The 24,575-nt window shown below is 40.1% G+C and overlaps 1 protein-coding gene across 1 annotated transcript; it reads right to left on the bottom strand.

Annotated features, from left to right (window-relative positions):
• Window positions 1-2,680: 2,680 nt before the first annotated feature.
• LOC115428147 (sodium-dependent neutral amino acid transporter B(0)AT1-like) lies at window positions 2,681-20,403 on the bottom strand. Its single transcript, XM_030146995.1, has 13 exons — window positions 20,361-20,403; window positions 18,526-18,729; window positions 11,851-11,991; window positions 11,625-11,762; window positions 11,369-11,550; window positions 9,629-9,739; window positions 9,446-9,558; window positions 9,203-9,331; window positions 4,532-4,688; window positions 3,430-3,634; window positions 3,192-3,351; window positions 2,915-3,077; window positions 2,681-2,824 (listed from the first exon to the last, which is right to left on the bottom strand). Exons 2-13 carry the CDS (start codon window positions 18,722-18,724, stop codon window positions 2,681-2,683), a joined length of 1,842 nt encoding a protein of 613 aa, XP_030002855.1. The 5' UTR covers window positions 18,725-18,729; window positions 20,361-20,403.
• Between the last annotated feature and the right edge of the window lie 4,172 nt (window positions 20,404-24,575).

Below are 24,575 nucleotides of genomic sequence, written 5' to 3'. Positions count from 1 at the left end.
GTCATGGAATGCCAGCCAATGAGAGCGCAGCGTCACAGAACGTCAGCCAATGAGAGCAAAGTGTCACAGAACGTCAGCCAATGAGAGCTCAGTGTCACGAAACGTCAGCCAATGAGAGTGCAGTGTCACGCAACGTCAGCCAATGAGAGCGGAGCGTCACAGAACGCTAGCAAATGAGAATGCGGCGTCACAGAATGTCAGCCAATGAGAGAGCAGCGTCACGGAACGCCAGCCAATGAGAATGCAGCGTCACAGAATGTCAGCCAATGAGAGAGCAGCATCACGGAACGCCAGTCAATGAGAGCGCAGCGTCACGGAACACCAGCCAATGAGAGCACAGCGTCACGAAACGTCAGCCAATGAGACCGCAGCGTCACGCAACGTCAGCCAATGAGAGCGCAGCGTCACAGGACATCAGCCAATGAGAGAGCAGCGTCACAGAACGCCAGCCAATGAGAGCTCAGCGTCGCATAACGTCAGCCAGTGAGAGAGCAGTGTCACAGAACGCCAGCCAATGAGAGCGTAGTGTCACAGAATGTCAGCCAATGAGAGCGCAGCGTCACAGAACGTCAGCCAATGAGAGTGCAGTGTCACAGAACACTAACCAGTGATAGCATAGGGTCACACAACCTGAGAGCCTGATCCTTCTTTTTTCTCTTTCCTGTTGTGCTGTTACACAGTTATTACAAACATTTTTTGTAATAAATAACATATATACAAATGCAATGTAGAACAACATCACTTTCATCCAAATACATGCAGTATGTTATTAATAAAGTCCCTCCAGGATTTCGCGGGATTTTTTAAAATTATTATTGTGGGCTAAAATGCCTGATTTTTGGCAGCTTTTACAAAAAATTTGCGGTGAAAGTTACGATTATTTGAGGCTTCTTTTATTAAAGTCACAGGAACATGGGCATTTGCAATTTTGTCTAGAACAGTATTTTTGGAGTTTTTAGCCTTAAAAAGCACCAGGAAGCCATGATTTTAAACAAAACAGGCTTTTTTGCATTCATTTGTTTCTTTATTTTTTTGAGCAGAAGAAAAATTTAAACATTTTTTGCGAACAAGGAACTAATATCAGAGCAAATACATTAATAAAAATGATCAAGACAAAATAACAATTGCCATGTACACTAGTAATAACAAAATAAATTCAATATGTACTGCTGAAAAGGAGTGGGAAGAAGAAAACTTATTAAATCCCACCCCCATCTCACATTTATACAACACATGGCTTTGGCTTCCTTAATGATATAGTAGTATATTTAGAGTTAGGGTTAGATGGGTTACATGCACACACACACACACACACACACACACACACACACACACACACACACACACACACACACACACACAGTGCAGGCAAACTTGGGTTGCTTTCTATTTAACACATCAGAGTAAACATTAATATTAACACCAAGTTTAATGACTATTTTCGATTGTGAGCTTGTTTTTTAACTCCACACACAGACTTGCGCTTGCACTCCCTCACGCGCACACACACACACACACACACGCATGCACGCACACACATGCACAATCCACAGAAAGGAAAGCATGCCTCCACAGGTTCTTTCTTCTTCTCTTCTATTGCCTTATAGAGTAGATCTGCGCTAACCTTGACCCTTTCAGCTCCTGCTGTTGTTCTGGATCCAACAGTCTCTGTCAGTGGGACTTGTCTGGTCTTTCCTCTTCCAGTTTCAGCCGTTCTCCTGCATATTTTGCGGTTGAAAGGTGTCTGTGGAGCATCCACTTTCATTTGTGTTCCAGCACAGTATTGCAGCCAGTGCAGAACAGTATACTTCTGCTTTTGTGTAACACATCTGGAAACTGAATTGCACGAACTTTGGCAGTGATATTTGTTGGTAAATATGAGTGTTTTGAATCGCACATGTCTTCATTTTCTCAACCGCCAACAAGGAAGTGAACGTGATGATGTACATGTCACGTAGACAGGGGTGGGCGAAAGGGGGCTAAGGTGATTAGTCAAATTTGCGGTGATTGGACGAAATTGCAGCACTGCGCAGAATTTGCGGTGATTGGTTGAATTTGCGTTAATAGTTGCGATCGCAACATCGCAAATTCCTGGAGGGACTGAAAAATTCAAATAATCCATGTTCTTCAATATATTTCTCTTAAGAATATTGTACATTCAACTATTCAATTCTGGGAGATATGTATTTAAGTATTATTATATATTTAGTGATGGTTCATTTTAAGCAGTTGAATGGTACATACAGTATCAATGATTCATATATGAACAAACATGAACTACCAATGTTTTATTAGTATCAAGTCTATAAAAAAAAGTCATTACCATTTTGGCAGTTTACAATAAATCAACAAGACAAAATCACTCAACTCATGTTCTCCCTCTTCCTCCAGACATATGACATGTACAGCAATTCTGATTTCCAGAACAAGTTATATTACTATTTGTTTTTAAGAGTTTGTTGTATTGATGGAGATCATTGAAACAGAACTTGGCTGTTTATCTTGTGTATATGACACAGCTGATGTCTGCTTGTTGGTTTTCTGTGAGTGTGAAGTCTCCCTCTAGTGGCCACTTTCCTGCTTTGCAGCTTCAGTCTAAATATTTGTGCTGCATGTCTTAGAATCAGACACACTAACAAAAGTAAAACATTCCATAATGTATTTGCAATTTATTCTGGATTCATCTTGTTTTCTTGCAGCTAACAAAGATCAGTCTACATAAAGCATACACTGGTATTGTCAGACTGGGAACTCCTGCCAAAAGAAAGATGATTATGTTGATCCATGATGGATAAGGAACTGATGACAGTGATGGAAACTCCTCCTGTCAACAACAGAGGTAAAATTACTCATTTTATTTTTTACGTTTCGGCTTTACAAAATGTAGGTATCAAGTGTTGGGTTCAGTGCTTACAGAGTCAGGATCCCAGACTAAATATGTCAGCTCTTCCTGCGCTTGAGTCACCAGATAAAACACTAGGATGACCAGTATACTCAGAGGACTGATGACCATCCATGTGACCTGCCAGAAGATGGTGGGTTTATGTCCGATCATAAACCTGATGTCCTCATTAAGCCTGTCACACAACAAGACAAGACTATGAATTTTTCAGTGCAGTGTGAAGATGAACAAAAGCCCCTAATCTCTATCCATCTCAGATCATTAGATGATACAGTGAAGCATTACTAACCTGTCTATACCGTAAACGTAAACAACAACTATCATCTCAACTACTCCAATGGTCAGAAGTGGAACAGATCCAGCAAAGGTGTCAAACAGAGATACCCAATAAACCCCAGATTGCAGCGCAAACAGGAGGGCGATGATGAAAGACACAGCACATGTTGTTCCTGTGAAACAAAACAAAGAATAGCATTTGTTGTAGACACCAGAGACATTTGGATCAAATTGATGTGACGCTGAGTTACCCATGACTGCTTCATGAGGCCATTTTTTAGGGAAAACACCCAGGTCCTCTAATGGAACCACCACTCCTTCTATGCTGCCAAATAGAGATGACAGACCCAAACACAAAAGCATGACGAAAAACAGCACAGCCCAGGCTGGGGACCCAGGCATCTTAGTGATGGCTTCAGTGAACACAATGAAGGCCAGACCTGTTCCCTCCACTCCCTGGAAGAACATGCAAGACACATTTAAGTTTAACCCACATCATTTAAAGCCCTATTCACATGAGACTAGAATTACCTATAAACCTCAGGTCATTTGCAGCAGGTCAAGGACAACTTTATTTAACTCTGTAGTTAGAAAGTAGAACCTCAGGCTGCTCATGTTGTGATATATAATGGATATTCACTGGAAGAAGAATCCAAAATGCTTCAGAAGAGCAACATCTCAAAAAATGAGGAGGTGGATGACATACTGCAAAAATCAATATCTTACCAAGTGTATTTTTCTCATTTCTAGTCGAAGTATCTCATTACACTTAAAATAAAACATAATCACCTAAAGAGAAACGTGTCAGTAAGATATAGGAACTTATTTTTAGACAATAGATCTTGAAAATCTTATTTCAAGAAATCTTACCAAGATAATTTTCACATGTTCCATTGGCAGATTTTTTTCCTTGAATAAGCAAAAAAAAAAAAAAAGTCTTGAATTAAGCAAAAAAAAATCTGTCAATGGAACAAGTGAAAATTATCTTGGTAAGATTTCTTGAAATAAGATTTTCAAGATCTGTTGTCTAAAAATAAGTTCCTACATCTCACTGAAACGTTACTTTTTAGGTGATTATGTCTTATTTTAAGTGTGATGAGATATTTTGACTAGAAATGTGAAAAATACACTCGGTAAGATTTTGATTTTTGCGGTGCACTGAATTTAAGTAAAAAACTGATTTTTCATGTTCTATAAAAATACACTGCGTGAAACACAGATGTGGAGAGTTAATTTCCAAATCACCAGAGGTCCATCGGTGTGAACAGGATTTATGTGATTGGTAAAGAGTAGAAATCAGTAGCTAAGAACAGTGTAAAGAAACAGGTAGTAAACATTAACTGACACAGATACCTCACTAAGAAATTTGTGCATATCACAGATTTCAATATCCAGTTGAAGAATGGTGTCTGGATGGCTGCTGTTGAGACGATTAAAGGCTTCATCATAGTTGCTCGTAGTTATGTTGCCTTCAGGGAGGTCAAATGCATTTAATAAAGTCCTGATATTTCTGTGGAGAAAACATGTCACATATCAGCGACTATGCAAAGATCAATGCTGTTACTGAATATGTGCTCTGTGAATTCAGACACACATTCATGTTATTCTGTGTAATCCAATGTGATGGCTTCATTACTAGGGGTGTTACAGTACACAAAAAGCATGGATTACAGATCATGGTACAATACAACACAGTAAAATGAGGAAAAAGAAACTAAAAATCCCAAAGTACCTTAGTTTCTTTTCATTAATTTGGAGCACAGCAGAAACACTTGTTATACCATTGGATATCGAAATAGGAAATCATGAAGATGATATTGACTTGTTACCATTTTAAGTTAAACACAGATGTTTAATATCTAAGCAGACTGGACTGGATCCACCTAGACACACACTGGACCACTACACAGAACACAACCCAATGAACAACTGTTTACGATTAGAGCTTATTTTACTCTTTGACAGTCAGAGAGAAGCACACATTGAATGACTAATCAGTCACTACACAACCCACTTAAGCATCCTTATCCAGCCCATCATCTCTGTTTGATTCATCAGATATAGTCACTAATCTGGAAACACTTAAAGTAAGTATGATTTGATCCATATGACGCAAACCAAATCTTAAGACTTGGTTTGATGTCAATAAATTATCTTTAAACATTAAGAAAACAAAATTTGTGGTTTTTGGGAATCTAAATACAAGTGACTGTAATGTTAAATTAGAAATTTGTAATGTTGATACTGAAAGAGTTTCTGAGACTAAATTCCTTGGAGTCGTCATTGATCAAAAGCTAACATGGAAACAACACATTGAATACATTAAAGGGAAAATCTCAAAATCACTTGGAATCTTGTATAAATCTAGAAATGTATTGAATTCCAAGGCCTTGCATTTAATCTATTACTCATTGATTGTTCCCTATAGAACTTACTGTGTGGAATTGTGGAGATCCACCTTCAAAACCACCATAAATTCAATAATAAAACTGCAAAAACGAGCTATACGTATTATCAATAAGGCTGATTATTATGCTCACATGGAGCCACTTTTTCTAAATTCTTATGTGATGAAATTGTATGATCTCTTTTATTATAAAATAATGCAAATTATGTTCAGAGCAAAATCAAAAATGCTCCCTGACCCAATACAGAGGTTCTTTTCAATTCAGGACATTCCATATAATCTCAGAGGTGTTTGCAAATTTACTGTACAAAAAGCTACAAAAGGTATGAAAAGGAGATGTGTGTCCATTATTGGAGTTAAATTTTGGAATGATGCCAACATTAATTTAAAAACATGTAATTCTTTTTTAGTTTTTAAGAAAATGGTTTGTAAAGCTATTTTTGAAGCTTATAAATGCAATTAATTATCTGTTGTTGTTTCTTTGGAGGTTGGTAGCCTAAAAAGTTGTAATATAGGATAGGCTTTGATAAGCAGTCTGCTTCCGCCTATACCTTTTCGGTCATTATTCAACACATTATTCAACACATGATTCTTGATTTTGTGATTGTGTTTTTTTTGTTTTGTTTTTTTTCTTTCTTTTGCGTGAAATGTCAATACTGTGTACAATATTTGGTGTTGTCATGACTGAATAAACTACTACTACTACTACTACTACTACTAACTGAAGCTGCTGTTCATTAAAGCCAGCCCCTCCTTTACAAATGCTTTTACCTAATACTGTAAATGTAAACTAAGCACAAAATGTGAGGAGATTTGTGTTTGGTAGATTATTTATTGTAACAACAGGGTTTCTGTAGATAGATAGATAGATAGATAGATAGATAGATAGATAGATAGATAGATAGATAGATAGATAGACAGACAGACAGACAGACAGACAGACAGACAGACAGACAGATAGATAGATAGACAGACAGACAGACAGACAGACAGACAGACAGACAGATAGACAGATAGATAGATAGATAGATAGATAGATAGATAGATGGATAGATAGATAGATAGATAGATAGATAGATAGATAGATAGATAGATAGATAGATAGATAGATAGATAGATAGATAGATAGATAGATAGATAGATAGATAGATCTTTATTGTCATTGCACAATTATACACAGTATAAAATGCTGTGAAATTAGGGCTCAATGCTTTTCGGTACAGAGGAAGATAAAAAATATTTTAAATGTATATATAAATATACACAGGGCAATTAAAAAGTGCAAAGATATAGAAATATATTCAAATATGTTAAAAAGGTAATACAAATTGCAGGAGCAATTGAGACTGTGACTATCAGCAAATCTAATTTAATGCTGTTTAATGCCCTTTTTACTGCCACTTTAAACAAATTTAATGCCCATGTCCAACTGCAGATACAGTTTTATATATAGTTTTATGACGGTTTACTGTCGACAGGCTTTAACCAGGTTCTGAATAGTTCCTCCTCCAATCACTTCCACTGAAACTTGCATTTTCCAGTTTTTCTGACATTTGCTAATATCCTCTCCACTCTTTGGCCACAGTATGAGCACGCTCAAAGCACATTGCATTCCAAGCATCCAGTGTTGTCACTTCATGTATCGGCCATAAACAATAGCCAATTAAAGGGTTCGGCCTGTCAATCATCACACTATACTTCCAACTGAAATTCTTAAATATTTAGATAATCAAAATAAATCGTGAATAACAATGCTTTTTTTCCACCAAGTGTATTTAATTTTTTAATGCCTCTGGACATCAAATTCAATGCTTTTTAATGCCATTTAAGGCTTAAGATTCCACAAATTCTACTTAATGACTTTTAATGCTTTTTAATGACCTGCAGAAACCCTGAACAATGCATCTTGGCAATACATCTTATACCAGCATTTGTCACAAGTCAGGCCAAGTGCCTCCAGAATTTAGGAGTGGAGTGGATGGAATGGCCTGTTGGCAGTCCTGACCTTATCCACACTGAACACTTGTGGGATCAGCTTGGGTGTGCTGTTCATGCCAGAGTGACCAACACAACCACACTGGCTGACTTGTAACAAATGCTGGTTTTCCCACAGCAGTGAGTGACCAGACTGCTGACCAGCAGGTGGTGAATGTGTCAGGCTGTTGCGACTGTGGATGGTTCTACACTGTAGAATCTACATGCTACTGAGGCTCCTGTTTGTCATGTGAATAAATGTGTTAAATTCCCAATATGACTCGTTTCTTCAGACTTCAATCATCCAATCCACTAAACAACACCAAACAAGAGTCAACAGCAGAAATAAAAGGTGGCACTGGCAGAGGAGATTTGGCAAATCTGTCATGGGTACATACTCAGCCCCTGTTCCTCATCCCACAAATGCATGTTCCTTATAAATGTAACAACATTTAAAAGGGAAATAATCAGGATTTCCAACAGCATAAGATTTGTTGCCAAGAAGCATTCCTTACTTTATGTGCTTAGTTTACATAGAAGCCACATAACAATGTGGAAATAAAAGCTACGGCTTTAAATAGAGACAAATCTGTAAATAACTAAAGGAGTGTACAATTAACTGATAGAAAAATATTTTATGATTTGTATTCATTGTAATAATTAAAAAAAAAAATCGTATTAAAGCTTTGGCAAGCAAAGCGATGCAACGCTGACAGTCAGGACCAAAAATGGTAAAATAGGCCCACCTAAAAAGAAACCAATACCATTCAAGAGTATTTAGAATAATTTTACTGCATACTGCATCCCTACAGACAGGAATTACATCAGCAAATGGATATCCATCAATCCTGGTCTTATATACAGCCTGTTGGGAGTGGATCTCTCCTTCACTGTGGTTCTACCTGAGGTTTATCTTTTTCCCACTGAGTTTTTTGGAGTTTTTCTTTACCAAGATGGAGGGTCTAAGGAAAGGGAATGCCCAGGACATTGATCCATTTGCTTCACCGACTGTTTACTAACTGATTACTTGACTATTTGTTTATTTTCATTGTGGGTTTTAATCAATACAACAATTTCTGTAAAACCCTGTGAGGTGACTTTGTTGTGATATTGGGCTCTATAAATAAAAGTGAATTTAATTTTACCATTTTACCTTGCTAACAGACATTCCTTGCTTATTGTAGTGTACTGTTGCATACATGAGTCTCTGCCACACAGTGTATTAGGCTGCAGGTCATCTGTGTCTGTCAGAAAGGTCTACCGATGAATAAAGCAGTACAAATAATGGAAATAAAGTGTAAACATAAACTGATTTGGATTTTTTTCGTTGAGCATTTTTCAGGTGATTAAAATAACAGCTTTTGCTCCCAACCCCATCCTCAGCAGGGCATCATTTTGCTTCTTTGGCAATAGTGGTGTGTTTCTGTGATATGAGGCTGCAATGACCACAATCAATCATGTGTTGTTCTTGAAGCTTGGTGGCATTTGTTCACTGCATGTCTAAGCTAATAGTAGCTACTTCAAAAAAAATAAATAAATATGAACTAACTTTTGTAATTGCCATGACACAAGGAAGGATTGGGGTTAGTGATTTGAAGGTCCCAAAGGTTTCACAGTTGTGATATTAACAGTAGCCTACTCACTCACTGATACAGGCATCATATTTCTGTGTGGCCCTGAAGCCAATGACGGTGTAGGTGACTGTAGCAGCATAGATGGCAGTGAAGGCAGTGACAGCAGATAGGATCAGTGCATCTTGCATGCAGTTGTTACTGGGGATGAAAAGTAGACACTGGTATTCTAACAGTTGGTATCAAAAGGGCAACAATATGTTTTACAGTCCAACAACCAAAAGACCATATCATATCTAAAACTTAGTCTCTTACTGAACAGAGTTGTAGCTTGAGAAGGAAATGAGGCCTCCCCATGCCACACCAAAGGAATAAAAGACCTGGGCCCCTGCATCCAGCCACGTTGTTGGATTTATTAACTCACTCAACTGCAAGATAGAGCCATACGCTGTAATGGTAGGTTATGGGAATGACACTGTACAGAGATGGTAAACTTACATCTGGCGTGAAAAGGAAGATAATTCCACTTATGGAGCCTCTAAGAGTCAATCCTCGGATCAAGAAGATGGCCAGCACAATGTAAGGCAGGATGGATGTGACGTACACTGCCTGACATGACAGAGAAATTAAACAGAAAAAATATAAACATTACATTGTATCACAAATGACCATCGAGTGCAACAAGTGGTCAAACCATATAATGACACCCATTGGTTTATGAACTACTGGTGAAAGCCATCTTTGTTTTTTGTGAAACATAGTGACTATATGTGGACAGAGGATGGATTTGAGGAAATGTGCAAGGTGAATGTGCAGAACCTATGAGCCTATTTGTTGAGACAGCTGGAGACAGTGGTACTGGTCAGAGGTGTCACCAACACCCAGAGTGGTCACTTGTGACACTGTAGCAAATGGATACCCCAATATTAAAAGATGCTTTTGTAAAACTGCTGACTGGACATCTACAGGGTGGGGAAGCAAAATTTACAATATTTTGAGGCAGGGATTGAAAGACAGTGTCTGACCAATTAGTTTATTGAAAGTCATGAGAATTTATTTGCCACAAGAAAATTTACATAATAGAAAATGTTTTTATTCTATGTGTCCTCCTTCTTTCTCAATAACTGCCTTCACACGCTTCCTGAAACTTGCGCAAGTGTTCCTCAAATATTCGGGTGACAACTTCTCCCATTCTTCTTTAATAGTATCTTCCAGACTTTCTGGTAATAGTTTTGCTCATAGTCATTCTCTTCTTTACATTATAAACAGTCTTTATGGACACTCCAACTATTTTTGAAATCTCCTTTGGTGTGACGAGTGCATTCAGGAAATCACACACTCTTTGACATCTGCTTTCCTGATTACTCATATGGGCAAAAGTTTCTGAAAAGGTATGGATAATAGTGTTAGGTATGATTATGACATCAATATATGTTTGGTTTCAAAACAACTGACATAGTGCCTACTGAGAAAAAACAACTAAATGTTCATTGTAAATTTTGCTTCCCCACCCTGTACAAGAGCAAAAAATGGTAGGATATTGTTCTGTTTATTGTCATTTTTACTACCATGGAGGTGAGGCAGGTGTTTTTTTTTTTTCAACATGTTTTATATTTTTCATGTTAATCACTCATCACTGGATATGGGAAAGGAAGTAGGCATCTGTTCTGGTTTGACTGTGCCTAAGCCATTAAACTGTTTTCTTCCTTGTTATGGGAATTTTAGCATGGGACTAAGAGTCTTTGTAAGATGTTCATTCTTTCAAGGATAACTCATGTAATCATGTCCAGGTCACTTTGACTTGACATTCTGCCACAATATCCAGGATCAGTTGTGTAACAGACATGGGTGAACCTCGCTTAAAGGAGTTGTATGTAGGATTGTGGCCAAAACTGGTACTGCAATCACATTCAAAATACTGTAGAGCATGGTTTCCCCTCCCCCTCCTCCCAGACTAAGGGTTGCCAGATCCAGCATGAGCATCAACTACAAAGAACTACCATATGGCAAGCGACGAGTCCTACACCAGTACTTATACCGGGCCCAGTCTCTTCACCTGGGCCGAAAACACCGTGGCACAGGAGAAGACATCATGACCACAGCAACACTAGAGCTGTCTGGCACTAAAAACTGTTTTATTTAGTAAAAAAAGAAAAAACCTGACTCACCACCTGCAACAATACTAGCATTTCTGTGTTGGCTTGCACTTTTCAGAACAACTGATTAGGTCTGACAAACCTTTCCGGAAGTGCTGATCCCCCTTATGCAGCAAATACAGAGGACAGTCCAGGCAGCCAAAAGACAAACCACTACGGGCCAGTGGAGACCTCCAGAGTCAGCTATAGAGGCTGAACTATTCAGATTCACTCTGTAAAAATAATAATCCATAGTGGAGCTCTGTTGACACTCTGGTACATAACCTGTAGAGGACACAAAGAACCTGCTGTACATGTGTCAATCATGTTTACAGTTTGGAATATTATTCTGTTTTTACCAGTCCTGTTTTCATTGAGAGGACACTGGGTCCAAGGCAGGGGGTCTTGAAAGGAATTGAAGAGATACCACATGATCCAGGCTATTATGGTGTTGTAGTACAGGGAGATCAAATAGGACACCAGCATAGAGCCAATACCTGAGGAACAGTTTTATCAAGTGTGATCATAGTACTTTGTCAAGCTGTAGCACTAAGTGTTTTAACTCTTCTTAGTACTTTTCCTCACCTATACCAGTCAGATAGGGGTTGATGGCCCTCCACACTCCCACGCTGCCTTTCCTGATGCGCTGGCCAAGGGCAAACTCCATAAACAGGAGAGGTGTTCCTTCCAGAACCACTAGGATCAGGTAGGGAATCAAAAATGCACCTGGAAAAGGGGTACAATCAGTGCCAACCCTAGTCATCAAAAGTCAGATCCTTTCACTTAGGAAGAATATGTTCATGTAAAGTACATATGTGATAAATATTGTAGGGTATGAGAGATGTTGAAATGCATGTGTGCAGGTCTGTACAACTTAACCGCTCCCATTCATACCATTTTTCCACAGAGGAAGTTTTCAGTTTTGGTTGGAAGTCTCTGCCTAATCTCAAACCACTTCTCAATCATGAAGGGTGGATCTACAGCAGCACTAACATTTAGCTGATCTGTCACCAAGAACTGTTTATGTCAGTTGTAGGTGGTGGGATAAACAAAAACTTTGCCCCCACGATTAAAAAAAAAAAAACCCAAAACAAATCAGAACTAACATAGCATCTTGTCTCTCTATTCCAAAGTACAAGACCCACACTGAACATTGTAATGACCCTCACCCACCCCATTTTACAATGAGATCTGCCCTGCACCTATACCCCGGTTGCTCCCTGCTCCCCTACCAGTATCACTGTCCCCTCACCTCATCTGTGGTAGCTTCTCCTATTTGACCCCATGACCATATATTGACCCCAAAAGATCTGAAAAATGAAGGTCAACATTGCCCTTCAAATTTGAACTCCAAGTTGCACTTGAATACCAAACATGACGGACATCAGGTGATTTGTGTTGACACGATGGACAGACACACAAACAGACACTGCAGAGAATGACATTACTCCTGCAGCCAAAGGGTGAAATCCATAGCCTTATTATGGAAGAAATCAGCAGCAGAGATTTGTAGAGGAAACATATTGGTTGCAGTAACTTCAAGATCCACCTCATCCTCCTCATCGCCTACAAAGCCCTACACAACCTTGCCCCCCTTTACCTGACTGATTTACTTCACCGCCACTCCCCTACTTGCCGCCTCCGCTCTGCAGATGCTAACCTTCTCACCCCCATCACCAAGACTAAGTTCCGCACCTTGGGTGACAGGGCTTTTGCCATCGCCGCCCCCACCCTCTGGAACTCTCTACCCATTCACATCCGGAACTCCGACACAGTCACCTCATTCAAAAGCCAACTCAAATCCCACCTCTTCAGATCATCATTCGAAAACTGACCACCTGCTCAACCTCCTCCACTCTCACATACCTTCTTTTGTGTGTTTTTCTTTTATCAGTATTTGTCTCTGTATTTGTTCTTCGATTACCATTTAGCATTAACTTTGTATCTGTTTACCCGTTGGATGTGTGTTTGTCCCTTGGTTGTTTTTTGTAAAGTGTCTTTGAGTACTTAGAAAAGCGCTATATAAAACTGATGTATTATTATTATTATTATTATTATTATTATTATTATTATTATTATTATTATTATTATGTGTTGAAATATTATTTTAATTTAGATAGTTGAAGTCTTAAGTTTAATCACATATTAGTCAGTAGTAGTTAATGTTTTATGATAATTCCTTTGTTTCACTAGATTTCTTTGTTTGACTAGTGAGTGGTTAAGTTCTTAGGATCGTATGGGTCACATCTTGGTCAACATACTAAAATGACAGATTTATGAACACAGCTCCCAGATAGCAAATATTTTGGCAGTATTATGGCATACATTTGGCATTTTTGGCTTTCTTTTGGCATCATGAAAACCTTTAGGCTTAACTGTGGTATGATTAAGGTTATCCATAATAGATATGGAGGCACCAGCAATATGACTGAGATATGGCATATGTCTGGTTATCCAAAAGACTGGGCAAAGAGTGGGATCAAGTATAGGGATGGTATGGCATGTTTATGGCAAGCCAGAAGATTGACTAAAGAGCGGCAAAATCTTATTCCATATATGTGTTTTTTTTGGTTGTGTTTTGGCATATTTCTGTAAAGCAAAAACACTGCGCAAAGAGCAGGAATTTCTACCCAGAGGAAAACCCCACTTCATTTTAAAAGCATGATCAACACAAATTTTAGGTGAATTTTGGACTCCTTTACACAAAAAATGTTTAATTTTTTTCTTCTGCTTAAAAAAACAAATAAATGAATGAATGAAAAAAAGCCTGTTTTGTTTAAAATCATTACTTCCTGGTGCTTTTTAAGGCTAAAAATTTAAAAAAAGACTGTTCTAGGTAATTTCCAAATGCCCATGTTCCTGTGACTTTAATAAAAGAAGCCTCAAATCATTGCAACTTTCACCGCAATTTTTTGGAACAGCTGCCACAAAATCAGGAATTTTAGGCCACAATAAAAAAAAAAATCCCGTGAAATCTTGGAGGGACTGATTACCTCCGCCAAGGAGGTTATGTTTTTGCCAGGGTTTGTTTGTCTGTTTGTTTGTTTGTCTGTCCATTAGTGTGCAACATAACTCAAAAAGTTATGGACAGATTTTGATGAAATTTTCAGGGTTTGTTGGAAATGGGATAAGGAAGAAATGATTAAATTTTGGTGGTGATCGGGGGTGGGGGGGCCCACGGGGGGGGCGCAGACCAGAAAATTTCATCAAAATCTGTCCATAACTTTTTGAATGATGTTGCACACTAACGGACAGACAAACAAACAACTGATCAGCCTTGGCGGAGGTCTGCGCTCTCCGAGTGCTTCTAGTTAATAATGTACTGCATGTATTTGTATGAAAGTGGTGGTGTTCTCCATTGCATTTGTATATATAAGTTATTTATTACAAAAAATGTTTGTTATAACTGTGTAACAGCACAACAGGAAAGAGAAAAACTAAGGATCAGGCTCTCAGGTTGTGTGACGCTATGCTCTCATTGGCTGGCGTTCTGTGACGCTTTGCTCTGATTGGCTGACATTCTGTGATGCTACATTCTCACTGGCTGACGTTCTGTGACACTGTGGTCTCATTGGCTGATGTTCTGTGATGCTACTTTCTGATTGGTTGATGTTCTGTGATGCTGCGCTCTCATTGGCTGATGTTTTGTGACGCTGCGCTGTCATTGGCTGACGTTTTGTGACGCTCTGCTCTGATTGGCTGATATTCTGTGATGCTACGCTCTGATTGGTTGATGTTCTGTGACGCTGCGCTCTCATTGGCTGACGTTCTGTGATGCTCCGCTCTCATTGGCTGATGTTCTGTGATGCTGTGCTCTCATTGGCTGACGTTCTGTGACGCTGCGCTCTCATTGGCTGATGTTCTGTGACGCTGCGCTCTCATTGGCTGACGTTCTGTGACACTTCGATCTGATTGGTTGATGTTCTGTGACGATGCGCTCTCATTGGCTGACGTTCTGTGACTCTGCGCTCTCACTGGCTGGCGTTCTGTGATGCTCCGCTCTGATTGGCTGGCGTTCTGTGACACTATGCTCTGATTGGCTGACATTTTGAGATGCTACATTCTCATTGGCTGACATTCTGTGACACTGTGCTCTCATTGGCTGATGTTCTATGATGCTACGCTCTGATTGGTTGATGTTCTGTGATGCTACGATCTCATTGGCTGGCGTTCCGTGACACTGCGCTCTAATTGGCTGACGTTCCATGACAGTGCGCTCTCATTGGCTGATGTTCTGTGACGCTGCGCTCTCATTGGCTGACGTTTTGTGATGCTCTGCTCTGATTGGCTGACATTCTGTGTCGCTACGCTCTGATTGGTTGATGTTCTGTGACGCTGCGCTCTCATTGGCTGACGTTCTGTGATGCTGCGCTCTCATTGGCTGATGTTCTGTGATGCTGCGCTCTCATTGGCTGACGTTCCGTGACAGTGCGCTCTCATTGGCTGATGTTTTGTGACGCTGCGCTGTCATTGGCTGACGTTTTGTGACGCTCTGCTCTGATTGGCTGATATTCTGTGACGCTACGCACTGATTGGTTGATGTTCTGTGACGCTGCGCTCTCATTGGCTGATGTTCTGTGATGCTCCGCTCTCATTGGCTGACGTTCTGTGATGCTGTGCTCTCATTGGCTGACGTTCTGTGATGCTGCGCTCTCATTGGCTGATGTTCTGTGACGCTGCGCTCTCATTGGCTGACGTTCTGTGACACTTCGATCTGATTGGTTGATGTTCTGTGACGATGCGCTCTCATTGGCTGACGTTCTGTGACTCTGCGCTCTCACTGGCTGGCGTTCTGTGATGCTCCGCTCTGATTGGCTGGCGTTCTGTGACACTATGCTCTGATTGGCTGACATTTTGAGATGCTACATTCTCATTGGCTGACGTTCTGTGACACTGTGCTCTCATTGGCTGATGTTCTATGATGCTACGCTCTGATTGGTTGATGTTCTGTGATGCTACGATCTCATTGGCTGGCGTTCCGTGACACTGCGCTCTAATTGGCTGACGTTCCATGACAGTGCGCTCTCATTGGCTGATGTTCTGTGACGCTGCACTCTCATTGGCTGACGTTTTGTGATGCTCTGCTCTGATTGGCTGACATTCTGTGTCGCTACGCTCTGATTGGTTGATGTTCTGTGACGCTGCGCTCTCATTGGCTGACGTTCTGTGATGCTGCGCTCTCATTGGCTGATGTTCTGTGATGCTGCGCTCTCATTGGCTGACGTTCCGTGACAGTGCGCTCTCATTGGCTGATGTTCTGTGACGCTGCGCTCTCATTGGCTGACGTTTTGTGATGCTCTGCTCTGATTGGCTGACATTCTGTGTCGCTACGCTCTGACTGGTTGATGTTCTGTGACGCTGCGCTCTCATTGGCTGACGTTCTGTGACGCTGCGCTCTCATTGGCTGATATTCTGTGATGCTGCGCTCTCATTGGCTGACGTTCTGTGACAATTCGATCTGATTGGTTGATGTTCTGTGATGATGCGCTCTCATTGGCTGACGTTCTGTGACTCTGCGCTCCCATTGGCTGGCGTTCTGTGACCCTGCGCTCTCATTGGCTGATGTTCTGTGATGCTACATTCTCATTGGCTGGCGTTCTGTGACGCTGCACTCTCATTGGCTGGTGTTCTGTCACGCTCTGTTCTGATTGGCTGGTGTTCTGTGACGCTCCGCTCTGATTGGCTGACGTTCTGTGACGCTCCGCTCTGATTGGCTGACGTTCTGTGACGCTGCGCTCTCATTGGCTGGCGTTCCAAGACGCTGCCATCTCATTGGCTGACATTCTTTGACACTGCGCTCTCATTGGCTGGCATTCTGTGACGCTCCGCTCTTATTGGCTGGCGTTCTGTGACGCTCCGCTCTCATTGGCTGATGTTCTTTGACGCTCTGCTCTGATTAGCTGGTGTTCTGAGACGCTGTGCTCTCATTGGCTGACATTCTGTGACGCTGCGCTCTCATTGGCTGACATTCTGTGACGCTGCGCTCTCATTGGCTGACATTCTGTGACGCTGCGCTCTCATTGGCTGATGTTCTGTGACGCTCCGCTCTCATTGGCTGATGTTCTTTGACGCTCTGCTCTGATTGGCTGCCGTTTTGTGATGCTGCGCTCTCACTGGCTAGCGTTCTGTGATACTGTGCTCTCATTGGCTTACGTTCTGTGACGCTATGTTCTCATTGGCTGATGTTCTGTGATGCTGCGCTCTCATTGGCTGACGTTCTGTGACGCTCCGCTCTCATTGGCTGATGTTCTTTGACGCTCTGCTCTGATTGGCTGCCGTTTTGTGACGCTGCGCTCTCACTGGCTAGCGTTCTGTGATGCTGTGCTCTCATTGGCTTACGTTCTGTGATGCTATGTTCTCATTGGCTGACGTTCTGTGACGCTGTGCTCTCATTGACTGATGTTCTGTGATGCTCCGCTCTGATTGGCTGGCGTTCTGTGACGCTATGCTCTCATTGGCTGGCGTTCCGTGACACTGTGCTCTCATTGGCTAACGTTCTGTGATGCTGCGCTCTCATTGACTGACGTTCTGTGACGCTGCGCTCTCATTGGCTGACGTTCTGTGACGCTGCGCTCTCATTGGCTGATGTTCTGTGATGCTGCGCTCTCATTGGCTGACATTCTGTGACACTCCACTCTCATTGGCTGATGTTCTGTGACGCTGCGCTGTGATTGGCTGACATTCTGTGACGCTCCACTCTCACTGGTGTGCGTTCTGTGACGCTCCGCTCTCATATGCTGCTCAAAACAAATAAATGAATGAATGAAAAAAAGCCTGTTTTGTTTAAAATCATTGCTTCCTGGTGCTTTTTAAGGCTAAAAACTTTAAAAAAAGACTATTCTAGGTAATTTGCAAATGCCCATGTTCCTGTGACTTTAATAAAAGAAGCCTCAAATCATCGCAACTTTCACCTTAGGTTTTTGGAAAAGCTGCCGCAAAATCAAGGCATTTTAAGCCACAATAATAAAAAAAAAAAAAAAAAAATCCCGCGAAATCCTGGAGGGACTCATCAGACATGTCACTCTCACCAAGGCATTTGACAGACTGGACCATTTACTGGAGGTTACTGTGTCAGTCTCAGTTTTTTTCACTTAAGACCCATTATCTGACCCTAATCTTAACTGCTTCCTAAACCTAAATAATGATTCTATTAACTTTTGATTAGGGTTTCGGTTTCTTTGAACTTGTCTAAAAGAAAATAGTCCTGCAGTATCCATTTACAGTTTTGCATTTAAGATCGAGACTTTAAACTTCACTTACCTCCTCCATGACTCTGACACAAATAAGGAAATCTCCACACATTACTCAACCCAATGCAAAAACCCACACAGGTTAAGATGTACTGAGCCTTATTGTCCCATTTAGGCCTGTCCTCAGCCTCCTCTTTGTCAATCCTCTCCAGGTCCTCATAGCTATGGATCCGGTCATCCAGTCCTGGGTTGGGAAGCAACAGCCTCATGGTGACTACACTGACAGAGAGATGCAACACTATCAAACACAAAATGCTTCAGGTATTCTACATAAGAACACTTGGTTAATAAGTTTATGATCTTTATCAGAGTCGTCAGATTACCTATTGCACACTCTGCACTTTTATTTTAATGAGTCATCTAGTCCTTTCATTTAATAAAACATTAAATGTATAAAATTATACCATGGTGGCACCAGGTTAGTAGCTCACTTCACTCAAAGATCTTCCTGGATTTGTTCCTGGATAGTGTAGTCCATATCTCAACCTCGTTTGAACTCGCTCACACACACAGTCGTCCTATAGTTGCGATCTGGATAATTGAAGTATAGCTGGAGTAGATAACATTTTCAAAGGTGCAGCCATTGGTAATAACATGAACAGAGTCCAGCGCTGAGTTATTGCTTCAAGAAGTCATGTTTAGTGGACGAAACTGTGGATGTAATTTAACCCTTTCATGCACTATTTATGTGAAATTTAGTCAAGATCTTTTTCTGCAGTGTTTTTATTCCTCTTTAGACATTAAAAAAAAACCAATGTGATCAATTTAAAAAAAAAAAAAAAGTTACAAAAATTTCCACTCAGCTGGACACCATGTATTTAATTTTTGAAGCAAAGAAGCATGTATTTAAAATCTAATATCAGAAAATGATATGGAAAACTATGCAATAAAAACATTTTTAATGCTGCTAATCAGATGTTTTCTCACATTTGAACATACTCTAATACTAGTTATTATTCACTGCATGGAGATAATATGTAAAAAAAAAAAAAAAAAAAGTTTAAAAAATACCTGTCAATTACAGTCTAATAACAATTAGCAATTGATTTATACTAAAACATGTCACTGCAGATCAGGTTTATCAAGAACAGCAAAGTTACAGTAATGGTATGAATGTCAGTGTATTATGGGATGGTGCATAAGTGTCCACTGTGTTGGCTGATATGGAACTAAAACAACCAAAACCCTGAAAATACAAGAGAACAGCTGGAGAAGAACTGTCCACTGTAGTGACCACTGTGCATGAAAGGGTTAATTTAATTAAATGGTGTACACAGTCACCTTCCCTTCCTTGAAAATATGTGCAGGTGCTTCTAACCAGATCTCTGAGCTTGTGAATGTATTTAATACCAGTAGACTGTAGGGGAGTATCATGTTCGTGTGCCTACGTGTTTATTAACTTTTAAGTAATACGGTAGAACACTGCCTGTACTTAAGGTAGTATTCAGTGACTCAATGCAACTTTATTGCAGACTCAGGATCCAGATAATAAGCAAGACAAGGAGTATACAAGTACACGTGAACTTAATCAGCTCAATGAAATAATAAAAAAAGAAAGAATGACTCATTGCAATGAGGTGTTAAAATAAAAAGGTTTTAAATGAAAGAGCTTTAAAACAATGCTCAAAATACGTTCAAAATAAAATAATAAAGAAAGAATCATGTATTAGACTGAGGTGTGGTAGGCATAAAGGATCTTCTATGCCTCAGTCCTGCATCTTAATGAGGTTAGTTGCTTACTGTAGCTGCTCTTCTAGTTTATCAGAACAGAATGATGATCTGGACTTTCCAAGATGCTCTCCACCGCAGTCCCTGGTGCGTCCAGCTTCTCTCCAAAAACAGAACCAGATTGGCCCCTTGTAAGTGTAATCGTTGTGGACCCTACAGAAATTGATTATGTTCTCAATTTGTCAGATGGGGGGGGGGGTGCGGTCCATAAACAACGTCACTTACGATAACATGAAAACGAAACTGAAGCTTAACATGCTTTCAACATGCCTCCCGCCTTCTAAACGTGTCTTATACAATGGATCTTACATGAAATTTTCACACCTTCTAACCTGTATCCACCGGGCCCCCTCCACTGCTCTATGGGCCCCACACAAATACTGGGCCCCATGAATTTGTCATGTTTACCCCCACTTATCAACACCTCAGCTGTTGCCAGTGATAGTATTAAATCCCTTCCACGCTTCTCTGATGTTATTGTGTTGAACTTCCTCATTGCATTGTTTCTGTAGTCCTTCAGACTCCACTTCAGCTTTTGTTACACTTATTTGAGTCTCTCAATTACCATTTTTAAATGCTTCTTTTTTGTGGTTGAGGATTGCTAAAATATTTCTTGGTGACTTAGGGTTTGTTATTGGGGAAACAGCATATGCAATAGTCTTTGTGGGTATAATAGTGTCGTTGCAAAAGTTGATCCATTCTGTGGATGATGGTACTGTTCTCTTCTGTTTCCAGCAATACATTCCAATTAGTGCTTTCAAAGCAGTCTCTTTGAGCCTCTGTAGCCTCAGTAGGGTGACCAGGTGCTTACGAGCCACATGTGGGACAAGGAGTGTGTTTGTGTGGGACAATGTGGGACACGTAACCGTAATGCTGGAACAAAGTCTAGATTTTTAAACAATGTGCATCTTATTGTCGAGCTTATAAATATGAATAACAACAATTTGATGTAGTTGCACACAGTATGCATATTTTTGCATTGGGCATTTATTTTTTGCTTTTTTTGCGCAGGTTTCAACAACTTTTTTTTGCTTGTAAAAACAAAACAAAAAAAATCTACTTGTAAAAACTCAAAAAGAAACCTCAAGTTTCAAATATTGTAATTAAATACTTTTAGAAAATCAGCTTTTTTCTTTTTTTTTATTTGAGTACATGTTCTCAACCCTCCAAGGTAAACTAGTCTGTGTGCAATAAAACAAAAAGGCATAACTGACAACATTATCAACAGCTGTTTCCACTTCCAGCCAACCTAAAATTACCTAAAATTGGGCCAAAAACCTTTGTGCATCCATACACAGAGCAGTCAAGCATTTAACATTCTAAAACAGTAATAAAAATAGAATATGATAAAGTAAATATCCTGTGGAATTTTGTCAAAAAATAAATATCCACATATTTAACAAAAGGAAATTTTGTCACCTTAAGTCTCTCAGTTCAAACTCCAAACTAAAAAATAGGTAAAAGTGAATATGGATCAAATCTAACCAAACATCACATACATACAGTGTGTCGCTTCAAGTCATACTCGTCTTCATGTGCGATGGAGAAATAAGTTTGACATAGTTCGCAGAATACCCTCCATGAATCATCCCCCACCGCTTTCACTCATGTATAAACATTTTCCCATTCTTTTCTGTAGCTACACCTTCTTTTCTTTTTTGTGCGGAGTTTCCATGCTTTCCACCAATATTTGCATGTCGGAGTGAGGCTTTTGCCTTTGTTTTTTGTGTGTCAGTGGGCGGAGCTCAGAAGGACACCGGTGACAGGTTGATGGACTCTTGACCCCACGTGTATGTTGGTTGATCGACAGCAGACACAGCCAATGGTGATAGCAACTGTCCTGCACTTTGGAGCGACAGAGCCAGTCAAATGCGGGACATCGTCTCAGTTTGCGGGATGTGGAAAAAATGGTATAATGCTGTACAGTCCCACACAAAGCGGGACACCTGAAATCTGTGTATCATTCATTCATTCGTTTTTCAATTTAAAACCAAAAAAAAAAAAATACGGCTCGTTTTTTTTTTTTTTTTCATTTTCAAAACCAGAATGAAAAACGGATAACGGTTTGTTTTTCCATTTCCCAATTTTGTGCTCAAATGAAAAATGGAAAAAAAAACGGGTAATGACCGTTTCATCCAATTTTGCTATTTTCAACATAGTTAATTTGTCTGACCCGGAAGTAGTCGTAACTACAGGAAAAAATAAACAAACGGAATAATGGCCGGACTGGAGGAATATTTTGCGATAATTAAGCTGCTGTTTGATATGGAAGCGTATTGCATTCACACAAAAAAATTAATTCGGCTCTATTTTTCTGAATTAATGAGATAAACAGCAGCTTTATTATGGCAAAATATTCCTTCGGTCCGGCCATGATTCCGTTTGTTTATTTTTCCATAGTTACGACTACTTCCGGGTCAGACAACTTAACTATAGAGAGAATGCTCATACGTCACTTCCCCCCTGGGCCACGCCCCTCTAAGTCAGACTGAGTGGCAAAAACAAACCGGCTCAACATGGCGGAGCATAGCAGTAACTACAGCGAGACCAGGAAAAATGTGGAATATAACATGAAATTAAAGACAGTTGGACTGGACATGGATCCATACAAGCAACCAAACAACAAGTGGTCTATGAACATTGATATGAGGCTGGAAATCACGTATACTGACATTTTTATGAACCTGATTTCAACGCTGGGAAAATCCCCAATGCAAAGGCTGAAAGCATACAAAAGCCAAAGAGTTGTTGACATCCTGGTCATCGTTAATTAGAGGATTACAGCTGGTGAGTGCTTTCAGTTCAACATACTATTGTATTTGAGGTTTTATTTCAGTGCAGACGTATTTTCTTGGCAGTGATTTCCAAGGTAAAGGCCCAGCAGTAGTGCTCACAGTTCACTACTGATTTACTGGAGCTGAACCCTTAGTATTGACCCAAGTGAGGGTATGATCTACTGGTACTGTGGAGATTTAAGTAGAGTTTACATCAAACACTTGATCCAACACAGCTACAACAGCTTTGTGCTAGAGTATCCCCTTATTTGGAAAACTAGGTTAGCCTCAGTTTAAGCTAGTTTACAAATCATGTAGAGCACAAGGTTCATAATCACACAACTGAGGACAAAAACGTTTCAGTTCTGAAATATAGAACTAAATGACAGATGCTAACATTAAGAGCTTTACTAAGCAGGAACATTAGCCAAAATGAAATGTAATTTAAGGTATCATTTTATGCAAGAACACAGCATAAATTAACGTTACCTGACACAAATCCAGGTTTCGTTGCCTGGATTCCAGCTATTTCTATGAATTGCAGCAATCCATCTGCTTCTTCTGTCTTTGACTTTAGGTCGCCGGTTAAACGATAGCTCCGAGTGCTTTTTAAAGCTATTTGTGCGATCAATGGCACAACAGCTCTTCCCCGTTTTTTAGATGTTCTAAAGTTTTCACAGTATTCTAGCCAAATGTCCTTCTTTCTGCCACTCAGTGGACGTAACCACGGTGACTTCCGCTAGTGGTGAGTGCATACCTATTTTTGCATAAAATCATACCTTAAATTGCATATCATTTTGGCTAACGTTACTTATTAGTAAAGCTCTTAATGTTAGCATCTGTCATTTAGTTCTATATTTCATAACTGAAACGTTTTTGTCTTTAATTATGTGATTATGAGCCTTGTGCTCCATAGAGGGTATGCACGTGACGTCACCACTAGCGGAAGTCACCGTGGTTCCGTCCACTGAGTGGCAGAAAGAGGGAGATAAGTAGCGGCTTTGGCTTGAATACTGCGAAAACTTTAGAACAATCTAAAAAATGGGGAAGAGCTGTTGTGCCATTGATTGCACAAATAGGTTTAAAAAGCACTCGGAGCTATTGGGCTCGTTCCCTCCCGTCAGCTGTCTTTCCAGGCTGTTGCCAGGTCTTTCCCTGGTTGCCAGTTGCTCTCTTCACAACAGTCACTGGATTAATCCAGAGTTCAGTTCAAAGAAAGGACTAGTTGATACACTCCCCTGTGACCAGTGTTGTCTGAGGTGATGGGGTCTTTGTGTTGTGGGTTTCGGAGCCTTCGGCTAGGTGCAGGGAAACACGGTAATATTCTTCTGTTTAGAAATATTTCAAATTCAACCATTCAATTTCAGGATATGTGTATTTAGTCAGTGATGGTTTTTTAATCAAATGACTGGTACATGTCAACATAACATTCAATACTACCAAGGCTTTAATAGTATCATTCAAATGTCAATACTTTGATATGAATACTTGAATGACTGAGGTACATGCACTGATCTCGTTTGTTTAATGCACTAACAGACAACATTTTGGCAGTTTA

The sequence above is a fragment of the Sphaeramia orbicularis genome, chromosome 11 (genome assembly GCF_902148855.1).
Source record: "Sphaeramia orbicularis chromosome 11, fSphaOr1.1, whole genome shotgun sequence".
NCBI lineage: Eukaryota > Metazoa > Chordata > Actinopteri > Kurtiformes > Apogonidae > Sphaeramia > Sphaeramia orbicularis.
This window is presented reverse-complemented; position numbering and strand designations above follow the sequence as displayed.

What these genes read in the sequence shown, in the direction of transcription:
- LOC115428147 (XM_030146995.1), bottom strand. Translation starts at nt 18,724, where the DNA reads ATGAGGCTGTTGCTTCCCAACCCAGGACTGGATGACCGGATCCATAGC. An exon ending in CCCCTATCTGACTGGTATAG is followed by an intron (nt 11,763 to 11,850) that starts GTGAGGAAAAGT and finishes ACTGTTCCTCAG; the next exon opens with GTATTGGCTCTATGCTGGTG. An exon ending in TAGTCTGGGATCCTGACTCT is followed by an intron (nt 2,825 to 2,914) that starts GTAAGCACTGAA and finishes TGTTGTTGACAG; the next exon opens with GAGGAGTTTCCATCACTGTC.